This window comes from Chaetodon trifascialis, chromosome 21, assembly GCF_039877785.1.
Source record: "Chaetodon trifascialis isolate fChaTrf1 chromosome 21, fChaTrf1.hap1, whole genome shotgun sequence".
In the NCBI taxonomy this organism is placed as follows: Eukaryota; Metazoa; Chordata; class Actinopteri; order Chaetodontiformes; family Chaetodontidae; genus Chaetodon; species Chaetodon trifascialis.
In genome coordinates this window covers 15927798-15954908 of record NC_092076.1, presented here as the reverse complement: position 1 = coordinate 15954908, position 27111 = coordinate 15927798, and the positions used below count along the sequence as shown (strand labels likewise).

Sequence of the window (27111 nt, the reverse complement as noted above, 5' to 3'; positions counted from 1 at the left end):
TATCTTACGCACAATGTGTTTTTTCCTGCTTGTGGCTGCAGAGCATTTACAGTGAGCTGCAGCTGGATGCATATTATGCTTCACGGTTGCACTTGGCATTTAAATGTACAGAAAGGTCCTGCAGCAAGCTGTTATTGACAAGAAGGGATCAATAGTCAGCTGTATGTGATTGTAAGAATGTAAAATTACATATGTATGACAAGTAGGTGTATTCTCCAACACCAGATCTGTTGAGGGTGTCTTGATACCAGTGCCAGTATTTGTAATACTGAGCAAGAGTGGTGTTATTCTGTGTATTTCATATTGTCAACAAATCCCATAAAAAGACTAGAGAAGACTGTCTCTCATTATTTTCCAACTTCCCTAAAGCCACTCATGTATACGGAAGACATAAATGTTTAAAAATGGGTAAAGGAGGTGCACTGTTGGCCTTGAGGTCAAGGACAGGTTTATCGTTTTTCAGGTCTATCTTAAAATAATATTCAAGTGCTCATATAAACCCTGAAAAAAGTTTTGCTTGCTGCCCAAACCCTCGAATAAAAATGTGTTCAAAAGTTTATGAGTGCACTTATGTGTTCCCAAATTTGTGTTCAACACAAATATCAAGTATCATTTAAAAAAAATGCTCAGTAGTTTCCTGAAATGGCTGGTCAGTGCAGTGGAAACAGTGCATTTGCTGGGGACTGTTTTCAAAGGTGGGGCTGCACGGTGGCGCAGCAGGTAGTGCGCATGCCTCACAGCAAGAAAGTCGCAGGTTTGATTCCCAGGTTGGGCCTTTGTGTGAAGTTTGCATGTTCTTCCTGTGCATGCGTGGGTTCTCTCCGGGCACTCCGGCTTCCTCCCACAGACCAAAAACATGCTCATTAGGTTGATTGGTGACTCTAAATTGCCCCTAGGTGTGAGTCTGAATGCTTGTGTGTTTGTGCCCTGCGACCGGTCCAGGGTGTACCCCGCCTCCCACCCGTTGACAGCCGAGATAGGCCCCCCCGCGACCCCAAAAGGGATAAGCGGCATAGAAAATGGATGGATGGATGTTTTCAAAGGTGGATTAATCCACATTTGGTGCTTTAGTGTGTACTGGGGGCAGACGGAGTGCCTGCCCTACAGTGTGTGTGTGTGTGTGTGTGTTCGCGGTAATGAAGGAACACGTCGGCCAGTGCAGCGGTGTGGCTCGCTGATGTGTTCTTGATAGTTTTTGGACAACAGTGGAGTTCATCATGGCACAGGGGGAGACTACATATCAGGTTTTGAAACATACAAGTCTTGTAAGTAGGGTGCATTCATTTTTGATTTGGCTCTGCAGATTGGTTCTGGTTACTGTATATTATAATAAAAAACTTAAGCCTGAACTCACCTCATACCAGTTATCTAAGTGAGTGTAGTGTATGCTTCATTGTGGCATTACGTTCACTTTAATTGGTTGCAGTATGTCTGGAAACACACAAACATTTTATTCAATGCAGCCTATTTTCAGCCGCGGCCAGCAGCCCTATAGCTCACTCTGTTGGTTGGTCGGTCCACAGAAGTCAGCCACCGTTTTCACCCTTAGATGGCTGAGGTCAGGGGTGTGTGTGAAGCATCATAGGATGAAGCAGAATTCTCTTCTCATTGGCGATGGTCTGCCCCTCCTCCAAAGTGTAACCCCCGCCCCCCATAGCTCATAAAGAGTTTATCAACTCGCCTTCAGAAGGTTTCATTGGACCCAGTGGGTCCGCTAAGATCTGCCTGTGCATTGGTCCACAACAGCAGCCGCTGCTCTCTATCTATGAAGCCGAAATTTGCCATTGAGGTCAAGTGTGCGTGAGGTTGATTGTGTGAATACATGGGCGTGTAAAGTCATGCATGTACTCTCTGATACTGTGGTTTGGTTTCAGCTGATGCTCTCTTCAGTCACGTGTCATTTTCATGGCATTACTGGGTCTTTTACCCAGTTTGTAGCAAATTCTTGCCGCACCTAATCCTGCATTGGGCTTGATCTCAGATCAGTGTTCCATTCAACACAAACAATGTTTCAACACCAAACATGACACATTTTTCTGCAGTGCGCGGTGTAAATCCACCTGTGCTCCCGCCTGCCTGTGCGCGCATTCGCCGCATGTGTCCGCGGCCGCGCGCATCGCTCCTCGTGAATCCTAATAGTGTGTGGAGCCGCAGAGCTGGGTGGCATCGCCGGGTGCCCGGTGCCAGACTGGAGCAGCAAATCCACTACGAGCTGTTTGAGAGGATACAACTGCCGCCTGCGTCGAGGTGCACCATTACTCGCGTTTGGACACGGAGTTTGACATTATTAGACCACTGCTGTTCATTATTATCATCGTTTCATTTCTTTGAGGATTCGGCAGATCAGTCCTGTTTGTTTTTTTCTTTTTTTGTCTTTTGCAGAGTTGGATTGTTTTGATATTCTTCTACTCTTAGTTCGCAATACAGAGTTTCGTTTCAGGACAGATTTTCTCTGGTGCGTCAAAGCTGCGCGAGTCGGAGTTTCCTAACGCCTTTTATTTGCAGGGAAATTGTCTCCAGTCGCTGTAAGTGTGTTTCATTTCTCTCTCACCAACACACTTCCCACAACCAGTCTTAGATTTGCGCGGAATGCCTTTAAATTTTGCAGACTCCGTGTTTCGGTTGTGGCCAGGGTGTGTGGGATGGAGAGCGAAGTAACCCTGCATCAAGCTCAGCATAGTCAGCCAGCACATGACCGGAAATTGTGTGGTTGTGTATGAAAATTAAAAGCACAGATTAAAGAACAGTTTAAAGGACAATTAAATCCAAATGTAAAAGTGCTCAGGGGAATATTGTTTAGAATGGTGCCAAATAGCACAATAGTGTACGATGTGATGCTTCAAGTGGTAAAATAATGGCACTTAACAAGATACTGGGCACCATTAAGATCCATATCCATCAAATTAGCGCTTGGGTCTGGTAGGTCCTAATTTGACAAATTGATTAGCTGTCTCTTATGTCAATTAAGTTTTGTGTATTCTGATTTTTATTTTCGCCTTTTTCAATAAAAAAAAGTAAAACTAAAAAAATCTTAACCCTGTAAGCATGTACTTCTATATTGATACATAAAAATACACCAGTTAACAAACCTAAGCTTTAATTTTGACAGCCTAAACAGGAAATGTTGCTTTTATTCTCTTGAGCTTGAGGCTGATCCCTTGCAGTGACGGGGCGAAGTCTCGATCGGAGGCTCGCCACCTGGCGATGCGACTTTTTGAGTTGTGAGGCGTCTCTAGGTGTTAGTCTGATCCCACAGCTGTCCCACCGCAATAATCTATGCTTTCTGTTTCTCTCTTCCCTCACAGAGACTTCACCCAAACGATTATGTGTGACTTTGGTAAGAACGGGATGCCCGCTCAGTGAAACGGCGCTGGATGGATGGATGGGTGGATGGATGGATGGATGTGTACGTTCTAGGGCGCACTGGAATAACACAGTGAATTGACAGATGATCAGTGTTTTGCTCATCTCTTTTCTCTGGAGTTCATCTTTTTTTGTCATCCCTGGAATTGTTACATTTAGTGGTGGGAACGTGCAACATTTATTCCTCAAGCTTTGATCACCTGCTATGTTTCTGGTGTGGAAAATACCTGGTGGAAGGTGTACAGCGGGATCCGGTCTGGGAGGACAGGACATCTGCAACTGATACAGCTCCGTTCTTATATATTTCCTTTTTAACCTGTGCGTAATGTACGTGGAATGAAGACAGAGGATGGATATAATTTGGGAAATATTCATCATTCTTCAAGCTAATTTTATTGTCTGCATATCAGGTGAGTTATGGGCGTCACTGGTGTCTTTTGCATCAGAGAAATGTATGAGTGAATTATCTTTAACTTTTTCCTGACATTATGAGCCAGAGGATGGGTTTGGTTTGTGGGGAAAAAAATGATTCATTGACAATAATTGCTTTCCAGGGCGCACTGTGGCGGATTGTGAGAAAATTGCAAAATGTGCCACAGTTTGTGAGCCTGGCAGTAATTAATCATTTTATTTTAGTCCTTGGCTACCTATAGGTTTTTCAGCGTCTGTGTGACAGTGTGTGGGACTCAAGATAGTCACCGTATAGCCTCTAGGACTGGGTGCGAAGGCTTCTGACGCACGCATGACAAGGGTGGGCATTTTAATGCGATCCACAGTGAACGTGGTGTATTATTTTTTATGCTTTTTTGTGGCTCCTCTGAGACGTTGCGTGTTAGCTAGAATCCCCCCTCCACTGTCCTCTCTGTCATTGTGAAGTCTCTGGGATCCAGGAGCAGTTCAGGCGGATTTGTTATCAAATAAAGCAGTTGTGCGCACCGGTGAGCGCACAGCACTCTGCGGTGCGGTGAGCGGATGCGGCGCTGTAGGTGATGCTGTCTAACGGTTCTGTGTGCGCTGTGCAGGCAGATGCATCCGAGCCACCAGCGATTATCGATGGAGGAACGCATTCCCTCACTTGACTGTGTTTCAGCATCTACAAAGCTTTGGAGTCGAATAGAGCGATTTTACGCTGTGCTCTCGTGAGAGTGTTTCTACTTATAGAGTGTAACTACTTATGCCTCTAAAAACAGATATACACTCGTATTTTTATGAAAGCGTGTCAAAAAAAAAAAAATATCAGCGTTTCACTTATTGGACTGTGTTGAGTGGTTTAAAATCAAGGTATCTTTTAGTGGATTAATCCTGCTTCCACTTGCGCAGGAGAGGCTGCATTTTGGGTAAAAGTTGTAGATAGACTGAGTGTTTATTATTGATGTTGAGTTCAATAAAAATAAATCAATAGATTTCAATCAGTAAAAATAAAAACAACTTTTTGCATCCGTGCTTACAAAAGACATAAATCCGGGAATTCACTACAGTATAAACCTGGTGCGTCATCCACTGTGTTTACGCATTACGCACGCCAGGCTCTCCACTTTTCTCCGTGCCTCGGCCCTCAGGTTGTCAGCAAGGAGTAGAGGTTTATGTGACAGCCACCCTACGTCAGTTGCCTAGTCCCACCCTCCAGTTGTGATTGGTTTGTCCCTAAGAACATGTTTTAATTGAGGTCAGCCTGCCAACCAGTTAGAAAAGTGGTTTACGTAAATTGGCTAACAATTGTGATGTTGCATTCACGTCTTCACAGGAAAGACGGAGTACATTGTATGTTGTTTGTACCAATGATTTCAGTTGAAGGCAGCCCTACCTGCAGCTGGTACTGAGCTTGCAGGTGGTAAATATAGCTGAAATATTTTTGATCATAATCTACATGGATAATTAGACAATAGTTTGTAGTTTTCATGTCAGCTGCTGTTTCCCATAAACACCTCCAGACTCAGTGTCTGTTGTATTTATTGGTCTTAGCCAATAAAGCACTTTTTTTTTTTTTTACTCTGACCTAGTAACTGCATAGATTTTGATTAACCAATAAATGTCAGGTTTACACATTAATATTAAGCTGACAGAATGAGACCTGACACAAAACAAGTGGAGTAAGACGCTTCATATTTTCATTTATCACATTTACACACCAAGGTCAGAGTGCCCATCATGTGGAGGACTACTCTGCCTGCTCAGTTATTAGTTTAATGTCTCCCGTGCAGGATTGGGAGTAATGTGTTACTGTAGTTCCACTGCTTTTGGCGGGAACTAGAAATGTAAGTAATTACGATTTCAAGTTAAATAACACAATTTCTTAAATTTGAATGGGCTCGTTCATTGTTAGCTTTGTCTTACGTGAAAATAGTGCACAGCTACAGAGGCTAATGTTAGCAGACAAATGCAGTCTATCCCTTGGATTTTCCACTTTATGATCTAACATCACCCGAACTTAAGAAGGCACAAAACAGATCAGGCAACGTGAGCTTGTGTTCCACCATAGTGATTGTAATGTTTCTAATACCATCAACCATAATTATTTATTAACGACTGTAGCAAAGCTCAGTTAATATGTACATCCAGCATCATTTAGGTCTTCTACCAAATCCTACTGGCTAACCAAGACAAGTGTATGAACCCAAATCATTGTTGCCCTGTGGTGGTAATAGTTTTCAGGAACTTGCACAACACTGCTCCTGTGGTTCTGGTGTGAATTTTTCAAAGTCTGAGAAAAATATTTCAGTTTTTTCACACAAACTACACATTTCTGTGGCGCAACAGTCTTTATATGGTAAAACAGCCATCAAGAAGTCAGATTCTGGTTTTAACTCAAGTTTGACCAAGTATGTAGTTACTGCGTTTGTAGGGCATTGTAAATGTTAAAACATTCATTTACTCTAACATTTTTTGGAGCTCAAAAGCCAACCCAATTGCAAGAATAAATGTTAGCATTGTATGTTTCTGCAAATCATGAATATGTTAAAATTTTACTTTTCTTTACGTTGAAATTCTCAATGTTATGTTGTGACAACACTGCAGCTGAAATCTCATTAGGTTTAGCAATAAAAGCCACTTTGTTAGGGTTGGGAAAAGATACAATTTTGGCCTAAAATACCCAGTTTTGTTGCTACAACACAGCTTGAGCAGTGGTCTGCTGCCTGGCAGATGCCTCGCCATGCTGTCACTCCACCACCATCCCCTCCTTCTCCTGATAAACTCAGCTCATATTCATGTAATGTTAATCTGAATTACATCACTTTGATAGCTATTGTAGAAATGTTGATATGGCACGTATGAAACTTCTAAATTTAAAGTATCCTTGGTTTGCAGAAAACATGCAATGCCACCAATTTAATGTGATGCCTGGGCAATGAAAGCTGAATGGTAGAATGCACCAGAACAAGTGGGTAAGTGCAACTTCAGGGGAGATTGTGCCTGAACTGCTGGTTCCAAGGCCAAGAATGGCTAGTAACATTCAAAATCTTCCAGAGTTTCCTCTAAAACAGTTTAATTTATAACAAAACATACTTTGTAAACTCTTCGTAACCAGTCAAATAAATGTAGTGGAGTTAAAAGTACAATATTTCCCTCTGAATTGTAGTGGAGTCCAAATAGAAAGTGGCATGAGAGGAAAATACTACAAGTACCTCAAATACTGCACTTGAATCAATGTATTTAGTGACATTCCACCACTGGTCGATGCTTATCATGTAGCTTGATGTCAGGTTACACTACATAAATCTACAGCAAGTATAATGCCGCTAAATCAGACTTCAAGGCAGGCTATTATCTTGCACGGTTGAGCTTGGATTGTGGACATGAAACTCTTAGTGCCAAGGCTCTAATCTGTGATGTAATCAAGAGGCAAAGCTTGGCATCGCTCCAGTGACAGTGAACAGGAGACTGACTCTGTGGGCACAGTTACAGCACCCGTAGGGGATTCTCTGAAGAGAGAGAGCTGCAGTCGTTATTCTAACGCTGGGGTTTTCAAAGACTGACACCGAGGGCCCCCTGTCAGACAAAATCAAAACACCTGTGCCCACCATCACAATTAGCATGATGGTGTGGGGGATGTAAGCAGAAATAGTATAATGTCACCGTGGATTCAGTGAGTTACACTGTGGGCTCACTGGATTAGTTTGATACTGAAGAAAACAGAAAAACATGACTGTTCTCAGACGTGTGTAGTGATGGACAGCAGACATAATGACTTGTGCCTCAAAACGAGGTCAATGAGATCTGTGAGACTGAACCAAAGCAGTAAAGTTGCAGGCCATCAAACCAAAGCAACGAGCTGAGAGACGCTAAAGCGCTCTATAGAGCTGAGGGGACCTTCAGAGTTGGGTGACTCTTTGAAGGACCTTTACCACAAGCAGCCCTTTTCACATCTACAGCGTCATTTGAGCCGTTGTTAATATAGATGTTGAATAAAGCAGCTTTAATGAGCTGAAAAATTGAAACAATGAGTGCAGACACATTGCTGGGGAATTCGCAGTTTTACAGCAAAGCGGCAAGTTGAGGGAAAAAAAAGGGGCCCAGTTGGAGCTGACTCTGTGAATTACATACTCAGCATGCTCAAAACCTTCAGGGTCGTTAGCGACAAGAGAGCCTGCCTCTTTTTATCAGGGACTATTTCTTGTGTAATTTGTGGTTCTAATGAAAACTGCCCAGACTGAGATCTGTGGATTATCCAGAGTAATCAGGACATTATTTCACGACAGATATGTTGCTGCAGAATGTAAAAATGCCACTTTTCAATGCCCGCAGCCCCACAAACCAAATTCACCTCAATTGTATTGGGTTGGAGGCAGAAATCTGTACTCTCAGAGGGCCAGAGGCCATGCAGTGTGAGCTGGAGGTCTCATGGTCTCATGATTTTCCTGTAACACTGTGATCGTTTGCCCTGGCTGTAAATTAAAAACCTCTAGCAGTTTGGCCCCACCAGACTGATGTTAATGTAAGGTCAATCTCATCTGGCATCTCAAGTCCCAAGCCTCATGTTCAATTATGATTTGTCAACATCTTTTTTTTTTTTTTTTTTCCTGCTGACGTTCTTTACTCAAAAATGAGTGGAGAAAAAGCAGTCATCTGTTCTTTTCCTAAAAAATGTTTGAGTGTCATTTGAATGAACAGTGGTTCCTCTGGAGGCACTGGGGTTTATGGGAAATGATGCCCCCTTTTTTCATAGTAAATGTTTAAACAATGCTAACGGCAAGTGATAGAGGGAAGTAATCATCTTGACTATAGTGTCATTTCATTATGGATAGCTAATTATAAACCATGGCTTCATGGTTATCTGACAATGATCCTTTGATGTTACATGGGCTACATATAGAGCACTTGAAGTTGAACCTCCTCCTCAGCCTCTATATTAAACCATAAAGTCTGTTTCATCTCGGCCATGTTCATTTGATCATTGGACTGCGCTCAGCTGCATTACATGCATTATTCTACTGATAATTGCTACCTAAACATCAGCAAAGAATAGTAAATATGAGCCAAGGGCCTTCAGATTAAACACGCTGCCTTCTCTTTCACACAATCTTGAAATCCAATCTAATAATAGCCGTGATGGAAGAAGCCTTATATCTAAGGCATGCTTTTGCTTTTCCATGTACATATCTGTCTGCGTGGTATTCCACAGAGGCAGAATGTAAAGCAGATGAAAAGCAGGGCCAGATTAACCCACTATGGGCCCTAGAGGCAAAAATAGGCTGTCGGGCCCCTGTTACCCCCTCTGCTTTTTTTTTTTTTTCCCCCTCTTCTTCTTTCTCCGCATGGCTAGCTGATACCGCAAAATCTGGCTCTGATCAAGTAACTCCTGATGAAGTAACGCCCTGATTTATGAGCTTGATGCATCATTAACAGGCTCCTCCAGAAATTTCTATTGCTACTGCTGAATGATTTTTTCAAACATTAGACGTTCCTTGTTACTAGGTAATCACATCCATTTTCTTTAAACGACAATTTTAATAGCAGATAACAAATCTTTATTGCTGTTATTGTTTATTATTCTCTGGTTTGGTGAGGTGATTGCTACATGCCTGTACACAGCAGCAGCAGAAGAGAAGAGATTACGTGCACTGAAAAGAGTGTTGTGTAGCGTAGCTGTACACTGCGTACCCTGTATCCAGAGCTCATTGTATTGAAGTGCATTTGAGGTTTTTTAATGCATATGACAGTATATTCTATGAACAGGAACTTGATAGAGTCAAAGGGCAAAGCCAAGTGAAAAGTCTGCACTGTGTGACCACACGATGACAGTTATGTGATACGCTACTTGAGCATGTTTCCAGAGTCTGGTGATTCGTTCACACAAATGAATGGAAAACAACGGCTGCCTCGGACAGTAGAAAAAATGCTTAACTCTTCAGCAGAGCAGCATTAGTTGCGACGCAAAGTATGCAAGATTTGAAGTAAATGGGCTAAAACTTGCAAAAATCACTGGTATGGTCCTTTATGGCCCAGAGCTTTTAATTATACCAATTCATTTACAAACCAGGTGACACACAATGGACCGAGGGCTCTTGGTGACCAGAGTCTGAGCAGTCGCCTGCTTTGTTCAGTTAGTAATTCAGCCATTATGTGAAGTAGTGCACAGAGTGTGTTTTTGTACGTCAAAGATCAATTGAGCACAATAATCAGCAGCATTTACTGGCAGTGATTTAGTCTTACTTGCAGCTTCTTGATGATTAGAGCCGTGGTTCTTCAGGTTTGTAGTTTGTGGAGTTCACAGGAATTGACTTAGCTGTCTGCCACCATAAAACTAATCTGGCTGACTTTGGGCTGGATGGGTGCTCTAATGGCCAAATCAAAGATCAGAAATTCAGACTATCTAGATACACAGAAGAGTCTCGCTGTTTCAAATATTCCAGAGAAAAAAAGAGTATTGATTTCTTGTGGACCCCAGTTGTGACGAGATCTATAAAAGCTTGTTGTGTGTGCTTTCACACAGTTTATTTCTTTTATGGCAAAAGGCCAGAGCAGGAATATGTTGTCATAGTGCTGTGTTACAGCACATATTCAGAGGTTTTTTACCTCTCCTCTATTACAGTATCTTTTCTCCTGCAGCATTTGTTTGCTTCCTCCGCCCGGAAGTGCTCAAAAAGCCAGTTCTTAACAAGATTTGACATTATGTGCCAGGTAAACAGTTTTGTCTGCTGTTCTCCATCTGTTCAGAAATGCCTATTTCACTCTTCAGCTTTGTCTTAACATGTTCTCAGCAGAAATCCTCCCATCCACACACTGTGACAGATTGGTATAAATGGTATAAAAGGACTGATTCTCTTTTTTTCTGTCCCTTGTTCCATTAAATGCTCGTCTAAGAATAGGCGGAAAATACAGAGGTGGGAAAAGGAGATTTCTGTTTTGAAATGCATTTTTTTATGGAGTGTAAAATAAACACAATTTCAAGACTCTACACTAAATATGTGGAGACAGGCATGTCTTTGCAGTGCACATCAGATTACTCTATAAGACTCATTCAAAGTTAAGACAAAACATTTATCTCTTTTTCAAAGGAAATGGGATATTTAGAAGTAAATTTTTGGTTTTGGACTTGACCGTCTGAAGGCTGGACTTCAGACTTCCAAGTAAAAGCTGTGTCATTCTAATGTTCAGCATTTAGGCAGAAAGATATTTGACCTGTGACCTATTTTGATAATCAGTGAATTCTTTAAGCCATGCATGCAATGATGTGCTGGTTTTCTCTGTTTTGTATCATTGTAAACTGAGTGTCTTTGGGTTTGGGGCTGTTGATTGGACAAAATCAGACATTTGATGAAATCAACAAGGACTCAAGGAAAATATGATGAGCACCAAACGATCAATCTAAACAAAGTCTGCACAGGAATCGATCATCATTAGTTGCAGCCCTCTTTCTTTGTGTTGTTTAATATAGTTTTTTCAGTGAAAAATCTCCAAGATCTGTCTCAGTGACATGTAAATACAACAAAATTGAGGAAAAATCAATATCAAAATGGCCTCTATAAATTCAGTTCTTCTGTCATCTGAAAAGGTGATGGTCCTCTGTGTAACAGTGGCAGAGCTGTGGACCTGAGCCATCAGCCACTGGCTCCAATTAGACTTGAGGGCCATAAATATGCAGACTAGAGAAACGCTGCTGTTAGCCTGGAGCCTTGAAAGTAAAATATTCAGATGCTTTATCATATGAGCATTCTGAGAAACTGAAAAACATTTGCAGACCTTTGACTGGACTTGGACTAGCCGTTGTGAAACTGAGACCTGACATGTGACTTGTTTTGACTAAAATTGAGGTTTTGATTTTGTCATGATTGACTTGAAACCTGGCTTGGAGTTGTCCTCAGAGCCTGAAGCTTGACTTGAGACTTGGAATTTGATTGAATTTGAATGTCTAAAGCAGTAGAAACCAGTAGTTCTTGGCAGTTTTTGTCATGTGAAACTGAATGTGATGCAAGTCTAAAAACTAAGGACTTGAGACTTGCGAAACAAAACCTCCAAAGTCTACTGACTAGCTTTCATAGTCTTCATTCAGTGGATGGAGAAGGCTCAGGTGACACATCACATGACCTAAGTCACTAAATGAGGTCACATGATAACAGGTGTTTCTGTCTTGGTTCAGAGATGGTCCTGGACCATCTGTTCCTGTTGGTCCTGGTGATCATTGAGTCTTATGTCCAGGGTTCCTCACATTGGCCCCTACAGCTATCACATGTGATGTCACACACCACTCCAATCTTCCTCTGTCTTTAAGATGTATCAAGAAAAACATTGGTTTGTGGTGCTCAAATGGCCTTCTGAAAACATGCTAATCAATAAACTGAGGTTCAAAATATCAACACAGTACTTCATATTTTTACTTCCTTTGCCCCCCTGACCCCAGATCTTTGAAGTAAGCCAAATTAAGGCCTTTCATTATTTAAAAACTTAATTAGTAGATATTTATAAGTTATGAACGCAGTATGGCAAATGACTTCATTTTTTATGCAGTCCCGAGAGGAACGCTTGCTGCATGCATTGCTCTTAAATAATGACTGTATGCCAAATGCTAATTTATGTGTCATGCAGCTCTGAAACAGTGTGCAGTTTTCTCTGTGTTTTCAGCAGCCCTGGCATTATCGTACCTTTATATGAGTAGTCCACAAGGCAATTCCCCCCCGGCCCCACTGTGGGCATCGTCATATGCCGATTTGACCTGTCTGCCTGTCTCCTGTGCCAATTTGACAACCTGTTGAGGTGCTGGGAGTGTTTTCAGTTCTTAAAGTCATCCTCTTTCTCCTTCCTCTTTTAACCAATCTGTGCATTTACTTTCAGCCCACTGGAGCCAAAGCTCAAATGAAATTTCAGCTTGCAGAACATGTTTGATGGAGTGCTGAAAGTGTATAAAATTCAATACTGAATCCTTCTGTAGAAGTAGCATTGAGATTGCGAAGGCAGTAATGAAGTCCCCACCTCATGCATTACTTGAAATTTTCAAAACAAGCTTCGCAGCCAAATTTTGGCTCCAAGGCAAAGTAATATCAACACCTGATTGCTTCCAGGGACAGAGGCACATTAGCAGCTCTGCTTCCCCTGCTGAACCTCATTTTGTGAGAAACTGTGTCCACCACAGATAATCAAACGTTACCTTCAGAGAAAAATATGGCCCCGGGGAGGCTTAGAAATTTAAATGGGATGATGAAATCACGGGGTAGGGGCTTTTTCTGTATTCGTGACAATAACATGTGTCTCCACCAGCCGGCCATATGCCACCAGGCAAACATCCGTGTTACTAAGGACGCCCTGCAATCACTCCCTCCTCTGCTCTGGATGTATCTCATGTTGCAAACCCCAGTGGCACATGGCGCCTGCAATATGTTTCTGTTTGAATCTCTGCCCACCCACTTCTGCATGACTGTCTGGTCAGTGTGTGTGTGTGTGTGTGTGTGTGTGTGTGTGTGTGTGTGTGTGTGTGTGTGTGTGTGTGTGTTTGTGTGTGTGTGTGTGTGTGTGTGTGTGTGTGTGTGTGTGTGTGTGTGTGTGCGCTGCCATTTTGCTACACTTGTGAGCACCCACAGTTTGAGTTGTGAAAATCATTTAGATTGGTCCTCAAGGTTACAATCATGGAGAAAAAGAAGTTAAGAGTAATTGCATCTGCATCCGGTCTGGAATACACAAGGCCTGGGACTTTTGTCCAACCATGTGTGAAGAAAAAAATTGTTTATCTGTTATTGATGGCCATAATTGTATGTGAGGCAAAAAGTGTGCCCTTGGTTGTCAAAGGTACAAGAATTATTGCACGTGTGGAACAGGGTTTCATACACTATTTCAAGACACAACCGTAGTACTGATATTTGGAAAAGAATGTGTGATTTTTGTTACACAACCTACAATAAATGTCTAAAGGGTGGAGAACGCCCCCTTCATCTTAAACAGTGACTTTTTGTCATGTTTGTTCTGTTCATTTGTGTCTGGTTGAACACTTGAATAGGTTCTTGTTTCATCTCAACTTTCCTCAAGCTTTGTGTCTTTGCTGACATAAATACAATGCAGGTGGCTGCTGCTTGTGAAGATAGGTCTCAGCAGTTTTCCCCACAAATGACAAACTGCTTGACATTTAGTCTGTGCACAGGAAATATGTCTGCAAGGCTGATATGTGACCTGCCCTTCACCTCCAGCGGTTTCAGCTTGTCTAATCGAAAAAGACTGTCCTGACCAAAAAATTACAGCCCTGGCCGTTTGTTCAAATGCATCGCTTTACCTATGTTTATATTTTCCTGACCTACCAACCTCCTCTGGTTGGGTTAATGACTGTCCCTGCTGAGAAGCACAGGTGGAGGTAATGCAGTGTTTTTACAGTGCAGCAAAGTGTCTAATAAGGCTTTTCCATTGGCCCTTTTGGCTGTGCGTTTCCATGACCAGCTTAAACACACGAGTTGTGCCAAGTCGCGCCCCAGATGGACCATCTCCAGAGTCGGGTCAAAGCGCACCCAACCGCCTCCAGGCGGGTTGCAGTGACAGCAGATGGGCTTTGTCATCATTCAGGGATGATTCAACGACATGTTTAAATAGCCTCCGCTGCTATTGCCAGACATATCAGATAGTTCGACTTTCAACTGCATTCCCAGAAAAAGAAATAGAAAAAAGAATGGCAAGTGTTAAACAGCCTGAAAATCCATGACGAGAAGTAGCTGGATGCCAACAACAATTGCACAGTGCAATGGGAATCCGTGCTTAAGAGGGCGCTGCTTTCAAATCTCAGACTAGCACGCCATCAGTTATAGATGTACCTTCATGTGAGTAGCCCTGTTGTAACAGGGATGCAAGTCTCCATTTTGGCCAAGTCAAACCGAATCAAGCCAAGCAAGCACACGTGTAAGGACAAGCCCTATTAGTGACGAGATTGACTTTGACTCCTGAGGCAATGATATGCATCCTGGTTTATATTTCTTTTAACCAAAACCCTGATCTCTCCCTAACCTTAGCCAAGTATTTGTAGTTGCTTAAACTTAAAGCTGCTCTGCTCATTAAAGGTGTCAGTGGAGAGCCTAAACAGAGCTAAATGAGAGAGAGTGAATATTGGATTTAAATTCATTGGTTGGCCAGAATCATGATTGAAATTGAAGAATAACTGGCAACTAAGCAACTCATACTGCTTTAACTAAATGTCAAACACAGATGTGGTGGATCAGAAAGTGTTCATATTATTTTTGGAACTCATGTTGACAAAGGACCTTTTTTGTCATGAAGCTGTCATATAAGGACTTATCTAGTGGAAAATATACAACCTGTCTCTGAGATTAGGATTTGGATGTAGGGTTAATTTCTGGATTCTGGTTTGAATGATAGAAATAAGATGTCCTCATATAGTCCTGTATATAAGTAGTGCAAATGTGTGTGTGGCCATGTGTGTGTGTGTGAGAGTGACCACCTTGCCTGTCCCCCAAGCAGCCGTAGCTCATCACATCTGCTGCTCAGGAATCTGAAGTCTATCAGCAAGCTGGAGCGAGACGACCTCCACGCCAGCTGTAATTTACCACGGGGAGATGGGATGGGGAGTGTTTATGCGTGTGCGCGTGGATGTGTGTATTGGAGTGTGTATTTGTGAAGGACTGATGCAGCCAGAGAGAGCAAAATGAGTAAGTCGCGGTGGTGGGGACTGGCAGAGAAAGCGGGGACAGGAAGAGGGAAAGAAGACGCTGGCTGTGGTGTCGGCAGTGGCATGGAAGCATCATGCTGCAGGTGGACGGGGAGCTTTCATGAGCACAAATCACAAAGCTGTCCTGCCTGCTCCATACAACAGCACCATCCAAGTGCCCCAATTCACTCTCCACCACACACAGGCCCTGTCAGGGGAGCCAAATCACCAGCTGCTAATCTGATAATCCTGTGCAGATGTGTATCCTGCTGCAGGAATAGGAATGGTGTGCTTGTGCAAGGGAGATGGAGAGTAAGTGAGTGTGTTCTACAGTAAGTGGGTGGCTGACACAGAGACAGAGAGCTGGTGTTTATCCAGGCTTCATTTCCCCTTCTCTTATTGTGACAGTAGCACAGTAGCTGTTTGTTTTTCCATGTCACCAGTTCTCCCTGGAAAAATCTGCACCGGTGTTTACACAGTCTGCCGAGGTTTTAACACAGCGGGGATACTGTGTTTGGTCAGCTCTTAAATCTGAAGAAACTGGTACTGCTCATTTCTACTATATATGGTCCAATCTCAGATTTCCATTGGGAATGATAATAACAATACTTACAATAATAATAATAATAATGATCATCTGCAAATGATCTTCAATATCAAAAGTAAGGCAGGTGAAAGGTGTCATTATCAACAGTATCAGCAGGGAGTGCTAGGAGCTAATGCAGCATGACTTTCCATCGCGCACATTCATCGAAATGTAATTGCTATTTGAAAAGTAAAGTAGGGAAAATGAAGCTGATGCTGCATTCATGCAATCTTGGCAGAAAGACAAAAAAGGAAAGCTCTTGTTATTCTGTCTTGCGAGGGTTGGTGCATTATTCCAAAATGGTTACCCCATGCTAGCCATGTAGTAACACCAGATGAATAGCCTAAAAGAGCCACTTTGATAGTGTTACATATCTGTAGGATTTATAGGCAGCTTAGCTGGAAAGTTTTCCCATAAGTATATCCCATTGCAGTTTGCAACAGTCACTAATCACAGGGGCTTATTTCTGTGGCTACATTCGATCAGTTTTAGAGAAAAGAGTTTGAAATCATATTGTGTATTTGGAAAGCTTTCAGAGGTACGTTCTTCTGTACCTGATGTCCACAGTCGGTATTTCCTGGAGGTGACAATCAGTGCATAATCAGTGTTGTGCCTGAACGCGCTCACTGAACGATAGTTCATGAACGTGTTCATATTTTGGGCGAATGTGAACTGAACGTACTGTATTACTGCCTGATGAACATTACTATGAACTCGTTCATTCTGGTGTCTGTGAACGGCACGCTCTCTCGGTTTAACTTCGTTCAATAGGGTGCCCAATTTCTACAGAGCCTTCCAGGTTAAAACCCGGCTAAAACACACCGTAAACAGGCCTTAATATGTAGCGGAACAAACACCCAATCTGGCAACACCAGCCACCAGTGTTGCATCACCGCATGCGTCATCAAAACAAAAAGCAGCATGTAGGCGATAAAGCAGCAAGGAGGCGTCGTATGATCATTTAAACGAGTTTTATGACAAGGTCGGTGAGGATGGGAAAAATCTTACATTTCTGTGCAAACTTTGCCCGCCGGCTTTCAAAAAGAAAATCCACACTTCAGTCACATAGGTTAAAGCTGCAGCTGCTATTAGTGTGGACTGAATGAACAGCAACAAAACGTTAAAGCAGCAATGGGGAAGTGCTGTCCCCTCAATGCTAATGTAAACTCTGGTTTACATTAGGATTCAAAATTGGATATGAAGATGAAATCTGACGCATAGTTACAGTGTTAAAACTGATCAAATCATTGCTGTCTGTGGTTCTATATGGGCTGTGGCAATAATTTTGAAAAATAATAGCTCGCAGCGACAAATGGGAAAAAAGAACTATGAACTAGTTAATTTTTGGAACAGTGAACTTAGTTCAAAATTTTGAATTATGAACTAGTTCATTTTAAAATGTGGGAACTGAACTTTGAACTAGTTCATGTAGAAAGTGAACTTTCCCAACACTGATGACCAATAGTCAGAGTGGCCCAAATTATAAAGACCCAGGCTGAAACGTTTTCTTCCAGTCAAACCAGATATAAACACTGTGTGGCTCTTTTTTTCCTGCTGTTTGGTTTCATTGTATTTGATTTAGATGTAAGTGCCAGCTATGGTTCTTCCGCAGCCATATTGCTATTGATTTGTCAACACTTCTATTTTTTTTTTCTTTTTATTTTGCCAAGTGGGAGATATTGCAACTATCAGAAGTATAAGCACCGACATGAGGAGTTCACAGTTACAGTCTGAACAATGTGGCAATAAGTGTAGCCCACAGATAACTTACTGAGTCCATGGCAAAGTTACACTTCTTTTTTGAAAGACCCAAAGCTTGATAGAAACTCCATACCCCAAACTAAAACTACACAATCAGTATTTCTTGATGTCATGTAGGAAGGTAAGTCATTAGTTTTTTTTTTGTTTTGTTTTTTGTCTGGCTTCAAAGCTGGCCAGTCTCTCTTCTATACTGTGTCCTTTTCTGTGTTAAATAATGCTTGAATATCTATGCATGGTAAATAGTGAGCGCACTGCAGTAGACTCTATTCACCATAGCTATTCTTGGCTGTCTGTACTTGTGCTGAGGCAAAGCGGACTGTAGCCGAGCTGTTACACACTGTGGTAAGTACAGTGTCTAGTCACTGGTGCAGGTACACAGGGTTTTATGGCTTTCAGCTCAATAGGATCTGAGGCCAGAGAGGACAAAGGTACTCACCTTCTTTAAACCCCCCTCAATTATTGATCACTCTCTGCTTCACCTCTCATTTCTCCAGCTCAACACAAACAAAATAATGCGTTTCTTCTTTTTCCGGCACTCTGGAGGAGAAATACGGGCAAAGTTTTAGAGAGGAAGTGGGGCAGTGTAGAGGAAGTGTGCAAACAGAGAGTGTGTTCCTGGCTGAGGCAGATTCAGTGTGATCAGCCATCCATAAACACTCAGCCACTTCTCTCTGGCTCTGCTGAATACACGTCTGACACCTTCCTGTTACGATATGTAAAATAACACTATTCTGTTGACTTAACTTTGCCTGATAGTGGTCATCTGATATGAGATTAACTATTCAACGAGTTCACTGACACAGTCTGGGCTGAGAAAGCCAATTTGTTACAGTTATTGTGATATTAAAGCTGCAATAAGCATCCTTTTAACATTTAAATGATGCTCAGTCTGCATTCATGTCGTAGTCCGTTTAACACATGGATGTAGTCTCCGTGAGGTCACCCACAGGTGTCTGAAGATCCGCTGTGAAGCTCAGTGACAGCGGCTCTGGTTGTCGCTACTTTGGCAGTGCCTGACTCCACCAAACTCCTGGCTAATCCAAAAATGGGCAAAGAGGTGGAGTGTGGGTGTAGCTGAGGAGGGCCAAATGTATCCAGGTTGCTGAAACCTTGCAGCCAGCTGTCACTCAAAGCAGCCATGTCCAACATTATGCATAACTAAGCCTGAATGTAATTTAAATTAGTGAGTTCAATAAAAATTCACCCTCCGTACAGTACATAAACAAGGAAATTAGCTATTGGAGGCAAAAACCGTGTTTTGTGTCAGGCTGAAAACATGTTTATTCCTGTTCTAAGTTTGAGTATTTTATTATGGGGGTCTATGGGGATTGACTCGCTTTTGGAGCCAGTCTCAAGTGGCCATTTGAGAACTGCAGTTTTTGGCGCTTGTGCGTTGACTTCATTTTTCAGTCTGATGCACCCTCCCTGAAAATATGTTTTCAGTGAGGTTTGGGCAGGTATAGGAAAGAAAAGGATGTGATGTCTGGAACATATTTTCCAGGTGTTTGAAGCGATGTGTCGAAGCCTTGATTTAGGTGTACACCTGCTGCCATCTTATCAGTGTTTGTTTTGGAGCCAGGAATCTTGGGTAAAGAGAGATGGGAGCCCTCTCTTCATTTTAAAATCTGAGAGACCTGTCAATCAAAGCAAACACAACCCCAAACATACCAATCTTTAAGGCCTCTTATCTGCAAAATGTGTTTCAAATCTGTGAGCAAAATGCACATCAGAAGAAGTTAAATGAGCAGATCAGACCCAACTTAAAGTGGAATAAAAAATGCATTGAGGTTGTTTTCCCAGTCAAAGCGACAGGGAAGACAAAACAGCACAGATGGTATTATTTGAACTGCAATTTTAAGCACTAGATTTATCTCTCACTCATGATTTACCACTTGAGATGTTTATAAATAACCCATTCTTGTAAGTATATATGAGTGCAGTCAGGGGTTAGCTCTTTCAGTAAGGCTGGACTATATTAAAGCAAACAAAAGCAACAAGGACAGAAATTTTATTCTATACTCTGAACAATTGATTGCAAAAAAAAAAAAAAGAGGCTAGATTGATCAATAATAGCTTTTAATTGCAGCCATAAACAAAGTAAATCTCTCTCATGCTCCAAATCCTAATGTGATTATCGCCTATGATCCAATTTTTAGCCGTAGATGTAAATACATATTGTTTGACCCTTGTGTTTTGAGGTTAATTAAAAATGCGATATTCCCACCAAAAGTGAAGTGCCTTGCTTTTTAGCACAGTATATTGTTGATGCTGCCGAAGTCAGAAATGAAGCAGGTTATGATGCGTGATGTAGCAGATAGTGATCGTGATTCTGCCGAAGAGACGTACCATAAAATAATGACGACATCCTGCCAGAGATAACACTTTCAGCTCCTTTGCAGCAATCAATGCAGCTTGGAAACTGATACAAGCTGTTTACACTGATGTAATACACCAACAATCAATCAGGACTGTCCATCACACACACAATTCATTCTCTGTTACTATTACCGTGAGCTAACACCATCCGAGTCAGTGAGGTACACCGACAACTGCAGGTTACATCAAAGGGGAATAATGGTTGTGTCTGTGAGAGATCATAATGGTATCATTCACAAAGCCAAACATAAGTCCAAATCTACAGCACACAGCACCTACAGTAAGAATGGTTACTACAAAACAGAGCCAAAAAGAGAGCACACTCATTGCACTCTGTCAAAGAGACACAGATATCCGGTGAATGCTGGCCTGGGAGATAGCTATGGGTAGCCCTGATTGAGCTCTCCCTGTTGTAGATTTTATCTGTTATTGTCCAAAAGCAACAATCCTAAGAGGTAGTTATTCTACACAAATAAATCAGTGCCTAAATGCAGCGCTGGTGGAGAATCAGTAGCTGACTCAGTAGCATAGCAGTCATGTAACAGTAGCTGTGGCTGGAGTGGATTTCATGCAGATGGTGTGGTGAAACTACCTGTAGCAGGTAGTTCAGCCAGGCCTTTAATGGCTTATGGACTCATAGCATAGCAGTTAATAAGCAGATAATGCATGTTATTCTTTTGTTTTTTTTGAGGTTTGATTGAAGGTAGGTTTCCATCCACCTGTTTTTATCTGCACTTTCAGTTTCCACATAAAACGAAGTAGCACCACCAACTGTTAAGCTCAATGAACTAGCTCCTGATAATTGCACAACAGCAGCGGATGGAAATGCATCATTTTGCATTTGTCTTGAAATCGGCTTCAAGTTTGCGCTGTGCTTGGGTGGAAAACTTGCCTGAGTGACTGGCGCGTCCTGAGCCATGAAGTCAGAGTAGCACTGGGGACAGCATAGTGCCTTCTACATTTTAGATAGGAAGCCAATTGGTTTGGTTTGATTCAGTCTTCAGGGCCCAGATCTTTCACTTTGTGACACAGAGGCAAATATGCCCTGGCGTGCGCGCACACACACACACACACACACACACACACACACACACACACACACACACACACACACACACACACACACACACACACACACACACACACACACACACACACACACACACACAGCTGGGGCTATTAAAGAGAAGCACCAATAGGAGCTTGGTGAGAGATAATTGTCTCATAAGTCAGTAAGCACAGCTGTTGGCAAGGTCAAGTTTCATTTATGAGCACACGTCGGCACTCAGTTTAGTTTCTGTGTCTTTTCCAATCTGTCTTTCTTCTTCTCTTGTTCTCCCCTTTTCTCTCTATCTGAGCCTGTCCTGTACCTGTCCTGCTCCCTGTCACTCCCCTCCGTCCCTCCATCCCTCTCTCTTTCTGCATGGTTGGGCTTCAGGATTGCTTGTGCCCTTCAATGAATATTAATGGGGGAGTTTGGATATTATATGAAAATGAACTGTTTATTTACAGAGTCACTCTCTTTCAGCTTTATGGGAGGTTAGCAGGGGCTGGCTGCCAGACTCCCAAGTATGAGGATGAAATAGACTGGTACTGTGCTAAATAAGATTCAGGTCAGTAAGAGGCTGTGGCCAACCAGATCCGTCATACGGCTTAAGAAGTGCCTTCTCGTTTCAAAACAACACGACGGCAAAGCGTTGCATTGTTTGGAACCAAGTGATGAGTGGAGGATGTCTCAAGTGGCTCTGGGTTTGACTCAGTGGTGCTTGTACTTTAAGTTCAGTTTGGCTGGTCCTGTCGAGTCATTTAACTGTGTATTTATTAGTCAGGAGGCAACAATATGGGAAATGTTGTGTTCCAAGTATAAACCCTGCTTTAGTAAAAGGATTAGGAGTAAAACGTAATCCAAAGTTCCCAAAATAAAAGTGCTCAGAGGAGTAGAGTTTGGTGTCGCTGTCTGTTGAAAACCTGGAGTGTCTCTGACATTTAAGAGGTGTTCATTGTTTCAGGTCAGTTCAACAAGGAAAGAAAGGAAGAAAGTACAAAGGGGAGAAACAAAAGAAAGGCATAACGTACTAGGTGGAGTCAAGACCGAGAAAATAAAACAGGACAAAGGTAAAAAAGGAAGGGTGGAAATAATCAGGAAAGATGTAAGGAAGTAACAAAAGACAGATGTAAGGACTCACAAAATGACTGAAGAGAATAAGGAAGGAAAAAAGAAGGAGAGAAGTAATGGAAGTGATGGAAACAAATGATATTACTCATGTACTGCAACTAGGAAATAAAGAAAGATGTAATAAGGAAGGACAGAGGGAAGGAAACTAATAAGGACATCTAAAGAAGCAGTAAGACAACGTAAGATAAGGCAATAATGATAAAAGTTGGAAGGAAAGAAATACAAATACATCAAATGAAGCTCAAAAGGAAATAAGTCGGGGAAGTTAAAGGGAAAGAGGAGGAGGAAGAGAGGGAGGGAGGGATAACATAAAGCAACCCTGTTTCCTAAATATGACGTCATGTACAAGAGGTTTGCATTCACACTTATGTTGTGCTGACTAATGTACTCTTTGGTGAAGGTTTGGGAAAGATCTTGATTGCTGCTGACTTTTTCTGCATTAACATGGACCATAGTCTTTCCCTGGCATGAACCAAGTGCTGTCAGGGCCTAAACATAACCATAAGAGAGTTGAATAATGCTGTAGTCATAATGAGCAGAACTGTGCTTAAGTATGATATCTGAGAAATACACTCTCTACCTCTGCTCACTGTATGACTGAAGGCATCACGAGTTGGACCCATTTGCAGTGCAAATCAGCTCATTCCCAGACTTTTTCTTGAATTGACTGACATTATCTTGTTACTGTTGTTCAAACTTTCGTTCATTTTCTGCCATTTTAATTAGGGTCAGCTGACAATAGTGCTGACAGCAGGGACGGCATGAGTCTATTTGAGGGCTGACATTGTGACAGGCTGACAGAAACATAAAGTACACATTTACTTTGGGTCCAGTCACAGTCTTGAAATATGTCCTTTGGAAAAGAATTGACAAGAAGAGCAGATTGTCATCTGCTGAGCCTGGCCTGCCTCAGTTTCTATACTTAGAGTCAAGACAGAGTTGACAGATGGCAATCTAAACCTGCAGTGGTTGGCAGCCGCAGACCGATAACATCAGGTGTAACACTGGAATTTAAGTTTAGAATGGAGATAATTGATTTTTCTTCCTGACTCCCTGATTGATACTTGGCTGTTGTTCTGTGGGCAGTGAGCAATTGATCAGTTCACTTTACGCTGCCTGCTGGGACGAGCTCACACAAATGTCTCATGGCATTAAGTGAGCATACCTGGTACCATTTCTACAGTTATAGACGATGTGTTGTCACAGGCTCAGTGAGCACAGTTAGACCTCTGCAGGAGAAACTCGATTCCTTGCATACACTTAAATGGGTACAGAGTATAACAGGGCTTTCAAGAATCCATGTGCATGACAAAGACGCCTCTGGTATTTACTGTGGCAGCAGAGCAGTGGGATACCATCACTCGAAGGACTGTATCCTCCACTGAGGATCCAAACACAGATAACAGTATGAGGTAAAGACTAGTAATAACAAAGTGTATTCTGCTTGTAACCTGACTCCTCCCAGCATCCTGGTTTCTTGTCAGTGAAGTTATCCTCTATTGATCCCTGTGGAGAAATTAATTCTCTGCATTTAACCCACCCGAAGTATTAGGAGCACTGGGCGACTCCCAGGAACCAACTGCAGGTCAATAAGTCAGTGCCTTGGTCAACCCAACAAACACGTTTTTGATGGCGGGGGAAACCACAGCACCCGGAGGAAATGCAAACTCCTCACACTCCACGAACCACTGCAACACCACACAGTCAGAGTAACCAGCATGTTTAACCCTTACAAGCAATTTTTAGGTCCACTATTCACGATAACCTGTTTTTACTGAGGGGGGAGTGCACACATTTCTTACCACTGGAGCAGTTTGTAATGCTGAGAGCATCTTTGATAAGAGGTGACCAACTGAGGTTGCACCAGATGATGACATGATTGATGAGAACAACAGAGAAGCCCTCAGCTCCATTTTGGAAATGGCACATTACATCCCGACAGCTCTGAGGTCCGTTCAGAGATGACTCAGAGTGAGGAACATCAGCACTTGTGTGTTCATACTGACTGAGCTTTATGCACACAGCACAGCTTTTTTTTTCTTTTTTGAGATGCGTTTTTCCTGCACGAGGAGGAAAGCAGTGACTCGGCATTCTTGTTGTTGGCGGTTGACTAAAGATTCTTTCATGCACTTTCAGAGTTTCCAAAATTGACATGTTGCAGACTTGCATCCCTTTGACCCTGACAATTCAGGCAGTTTTTATCTGGTTTCTATTGCAAGCACAAAGGTCATATTAACAAATATGGAAAATCATTAAAAAAATACTTTGACTCCCATATCAGTGGAAAGCATCCGCTCACCTTTTACCTCACGTACTGCTTAATTGATGCTTTAAACATCATACCCTTGTTGTACTGTGCCTCTGCTGTCTATCTTAACAGCTCTGGGACCCAGTAAAATGGAAAATGGCGATCCATCAACCCCTCCTCCTGTTTACCACCTCCTGCAGTGTCTCGTCGGTATTTCCCTTTATAGATCAGAGGCATTTCCTTTCTGCTGATGTCAGGAAATGTGTTTTGGGGCCACAGCCAGACATTGTGAGAAATGGGACAGCGCTTGTTTTGCTGCTTCTTTCTCTCTTGTTCTCTTCTGATGAGCCACAGGAAGTGATGTGGCCTCATCTATCAGCTAACAGTTGCTATCACTTCCTATTCAGCAGTGACGAAAGCCTACACGATGATTTGGAGTCGAGAGTGTGCCAGCACAATTTGTCATGCTTAATGAAATTGATATTGAACTGAATGCATAAAAATGTATGAATGGAATAATCACATTGGCATTTAAATGATGCATTCATGGACTCGGATCCCACACACGACTCCTTGCAAATACAAACCAAATAGCCAATCAGTGCTCCTGTTGCTGCCCTGTGGGTTGGACTTTATTTTTAGGTTGCGCGTCGCCTACTCATCTTTTAATGACAGAAAGACTTGAAATGTACATAGAGTTTTGTTCTGAATAGATCATTTAAAGACAGATGAAGGAAATGAATCACAGATTTTCCAAATCAAGGATCATTTTGTTGCCTTTTCATTAAAACATTTTTTAATGATCTTGATTTGATATTTATTAATGTATCTATCGCTCAGCATAAAAACTGTTAAACCTCAATCCTCAATCTTACACTGTGAAGCTACCCCAAAATCAAGAATATGAGAAGAAAAAAAAACCTCTAATACATATTATTAATTGATAAATTAATTAATTGAATAAAATTATAATTTGCATCATTTAAATGTTAATAGATCTGATTAAGTCTTAATAGCTTTTTAACAAATTAGCATATTCTTCTTCAAACTCGCAAAAAGTCTCTCTCTCTCTCTCTCTCTCTCTATATATATATATATATATATATGTATGTATATATATATATATATATATATATATATATATATATATATATATATACACATACACACACACACACACACACACACACACACACTCATTTTTTTTCTTAATTGCGACGTTGTGCATAAATGGTTAATCCATACATGTTCCCATTTTTCAATTTAACGTTCCTCATAATATATTTTGCCGCAATTAGCGCTGCTGTGCTGCTGCAGCACCGGCTCAGTTTTCCCACAGGGATCACCAAAGGTTCAATTTACCTCACAGAATTTGTCATTGGAGTATCTCAGCAGCAATTTGTCTGAAACTGATGGTGATGAAATTGTTTCACCCTCCCTCTAATTAGACTGAAATAACGAGCAGAGTGGCCACGTCAATCCAAAAAGGGGTTTTTATTCTTTTTTTTGGTCACAGATAGCAGCTGGTGTTATTATAGGTTGTACACAGTACACGTGTGTGTAACAGAGACAGCACTGTATCTGTATTGTTGTCAGTAGCTTGTAAGAGGATCATGTCCACAGGCCTCCAAATCTCCTTTACTGTATATTATTACTTATAGTAGCTAGAATCCCAAAGGCTCCCACTTACACACACTACCACCCAGTAACACTGGATACTGTTGGTCTCTCTGACCACTCTTTTTATTTCTTACTGCGCAGCTTATATCACATGAAACATGGTGAAAACACTCTGATAAGAGTTGATAAACACAGTATATTTGCTATTCAGAATCAAGGTTAGCTATATGTAAATAAACTGCACAGAATAGTAAAATGTCAGCCATAATGTGTTTAGTTAGCTCCAACACTGTTCAATAAATTACCATGAAAAAGAACAGTGGCAGCCACTACCAGCCTGAAGTGCCAAGTCCCCAGAAAAAAGGGTGACAGCAGAATTAATGTGTGCATCCTGTAAGAAGTAGGTGGTGTTTGAAGCTTTGCGACTTAAAGGCCACTACAGAGTCTTACAGTGGCTACCAATGGCTAGTTTGTTTGATGATGAAGTTGATAGCAAGAGAAAGGCTGTTTTGGCATCAGCAGCAGCATTAAGCATTGTGGCATTACTGTGTAGGTATCTGAGTTACAGGAACATGATGGTGTTTACTGTATGTTTAAGTGGATGACAGTCTGAATCCAGTAATAACAATGCTGTTACACAAGTGTGTGATGCTCTGTTGCTTCAACATTTTGGGTTGGGAGGCTTGTTCGCTGTCTCTCCAGGAGATGGATCGGAGGTTGATATTAATTTCAACTCTGTGCATAGTTGCAGTTTTGTGCTTTTCCCTTGCACGCTGTAATGGATGAAATGCAAGTGTGCACTGCTGCCTCCAGCTCTTTTATATCTCTACCAGCCGCAGCCAGCCAGTAGTACATGTACAACAGAATGATAGTATGTCTCCCACAGCTAGCTTCAGTGGGAACAGCCT

General features: G+C 41.9%; 1 protein-coding gene across 2 annotated transcripts in view; it reads left to right on the top strand.

The window, feature by feature from the left end:
- Nucleotides 1–2125: 2125 nt before the first annotated feature.
- Nucleotides 2126–27111, top strand: part of ca10a (carbonic anhydrase Xa) — a 212032-nt gene continuing 187046 nt past the window's right edge. Inside the window, exons 1-2 of one of the 2 annotated variants that reach the window (XM_070991167.1) lie at nt 2126–2525; nt 3306–3773. In XM_070991167.1, coding sequence (XP_070847268.1) covers nt 3713–3773 — 61 coding nt within the window. In that variant the 5' untranslated portion in view covers nt 2126–2525; nt 3306–3712. Of the gene's footprint in view, nt 2526–3140; nt 3774–27111 lie in introns of those variants that run through there. The other variant, XM_070991168.1, reaches the window with a different exon arrangement.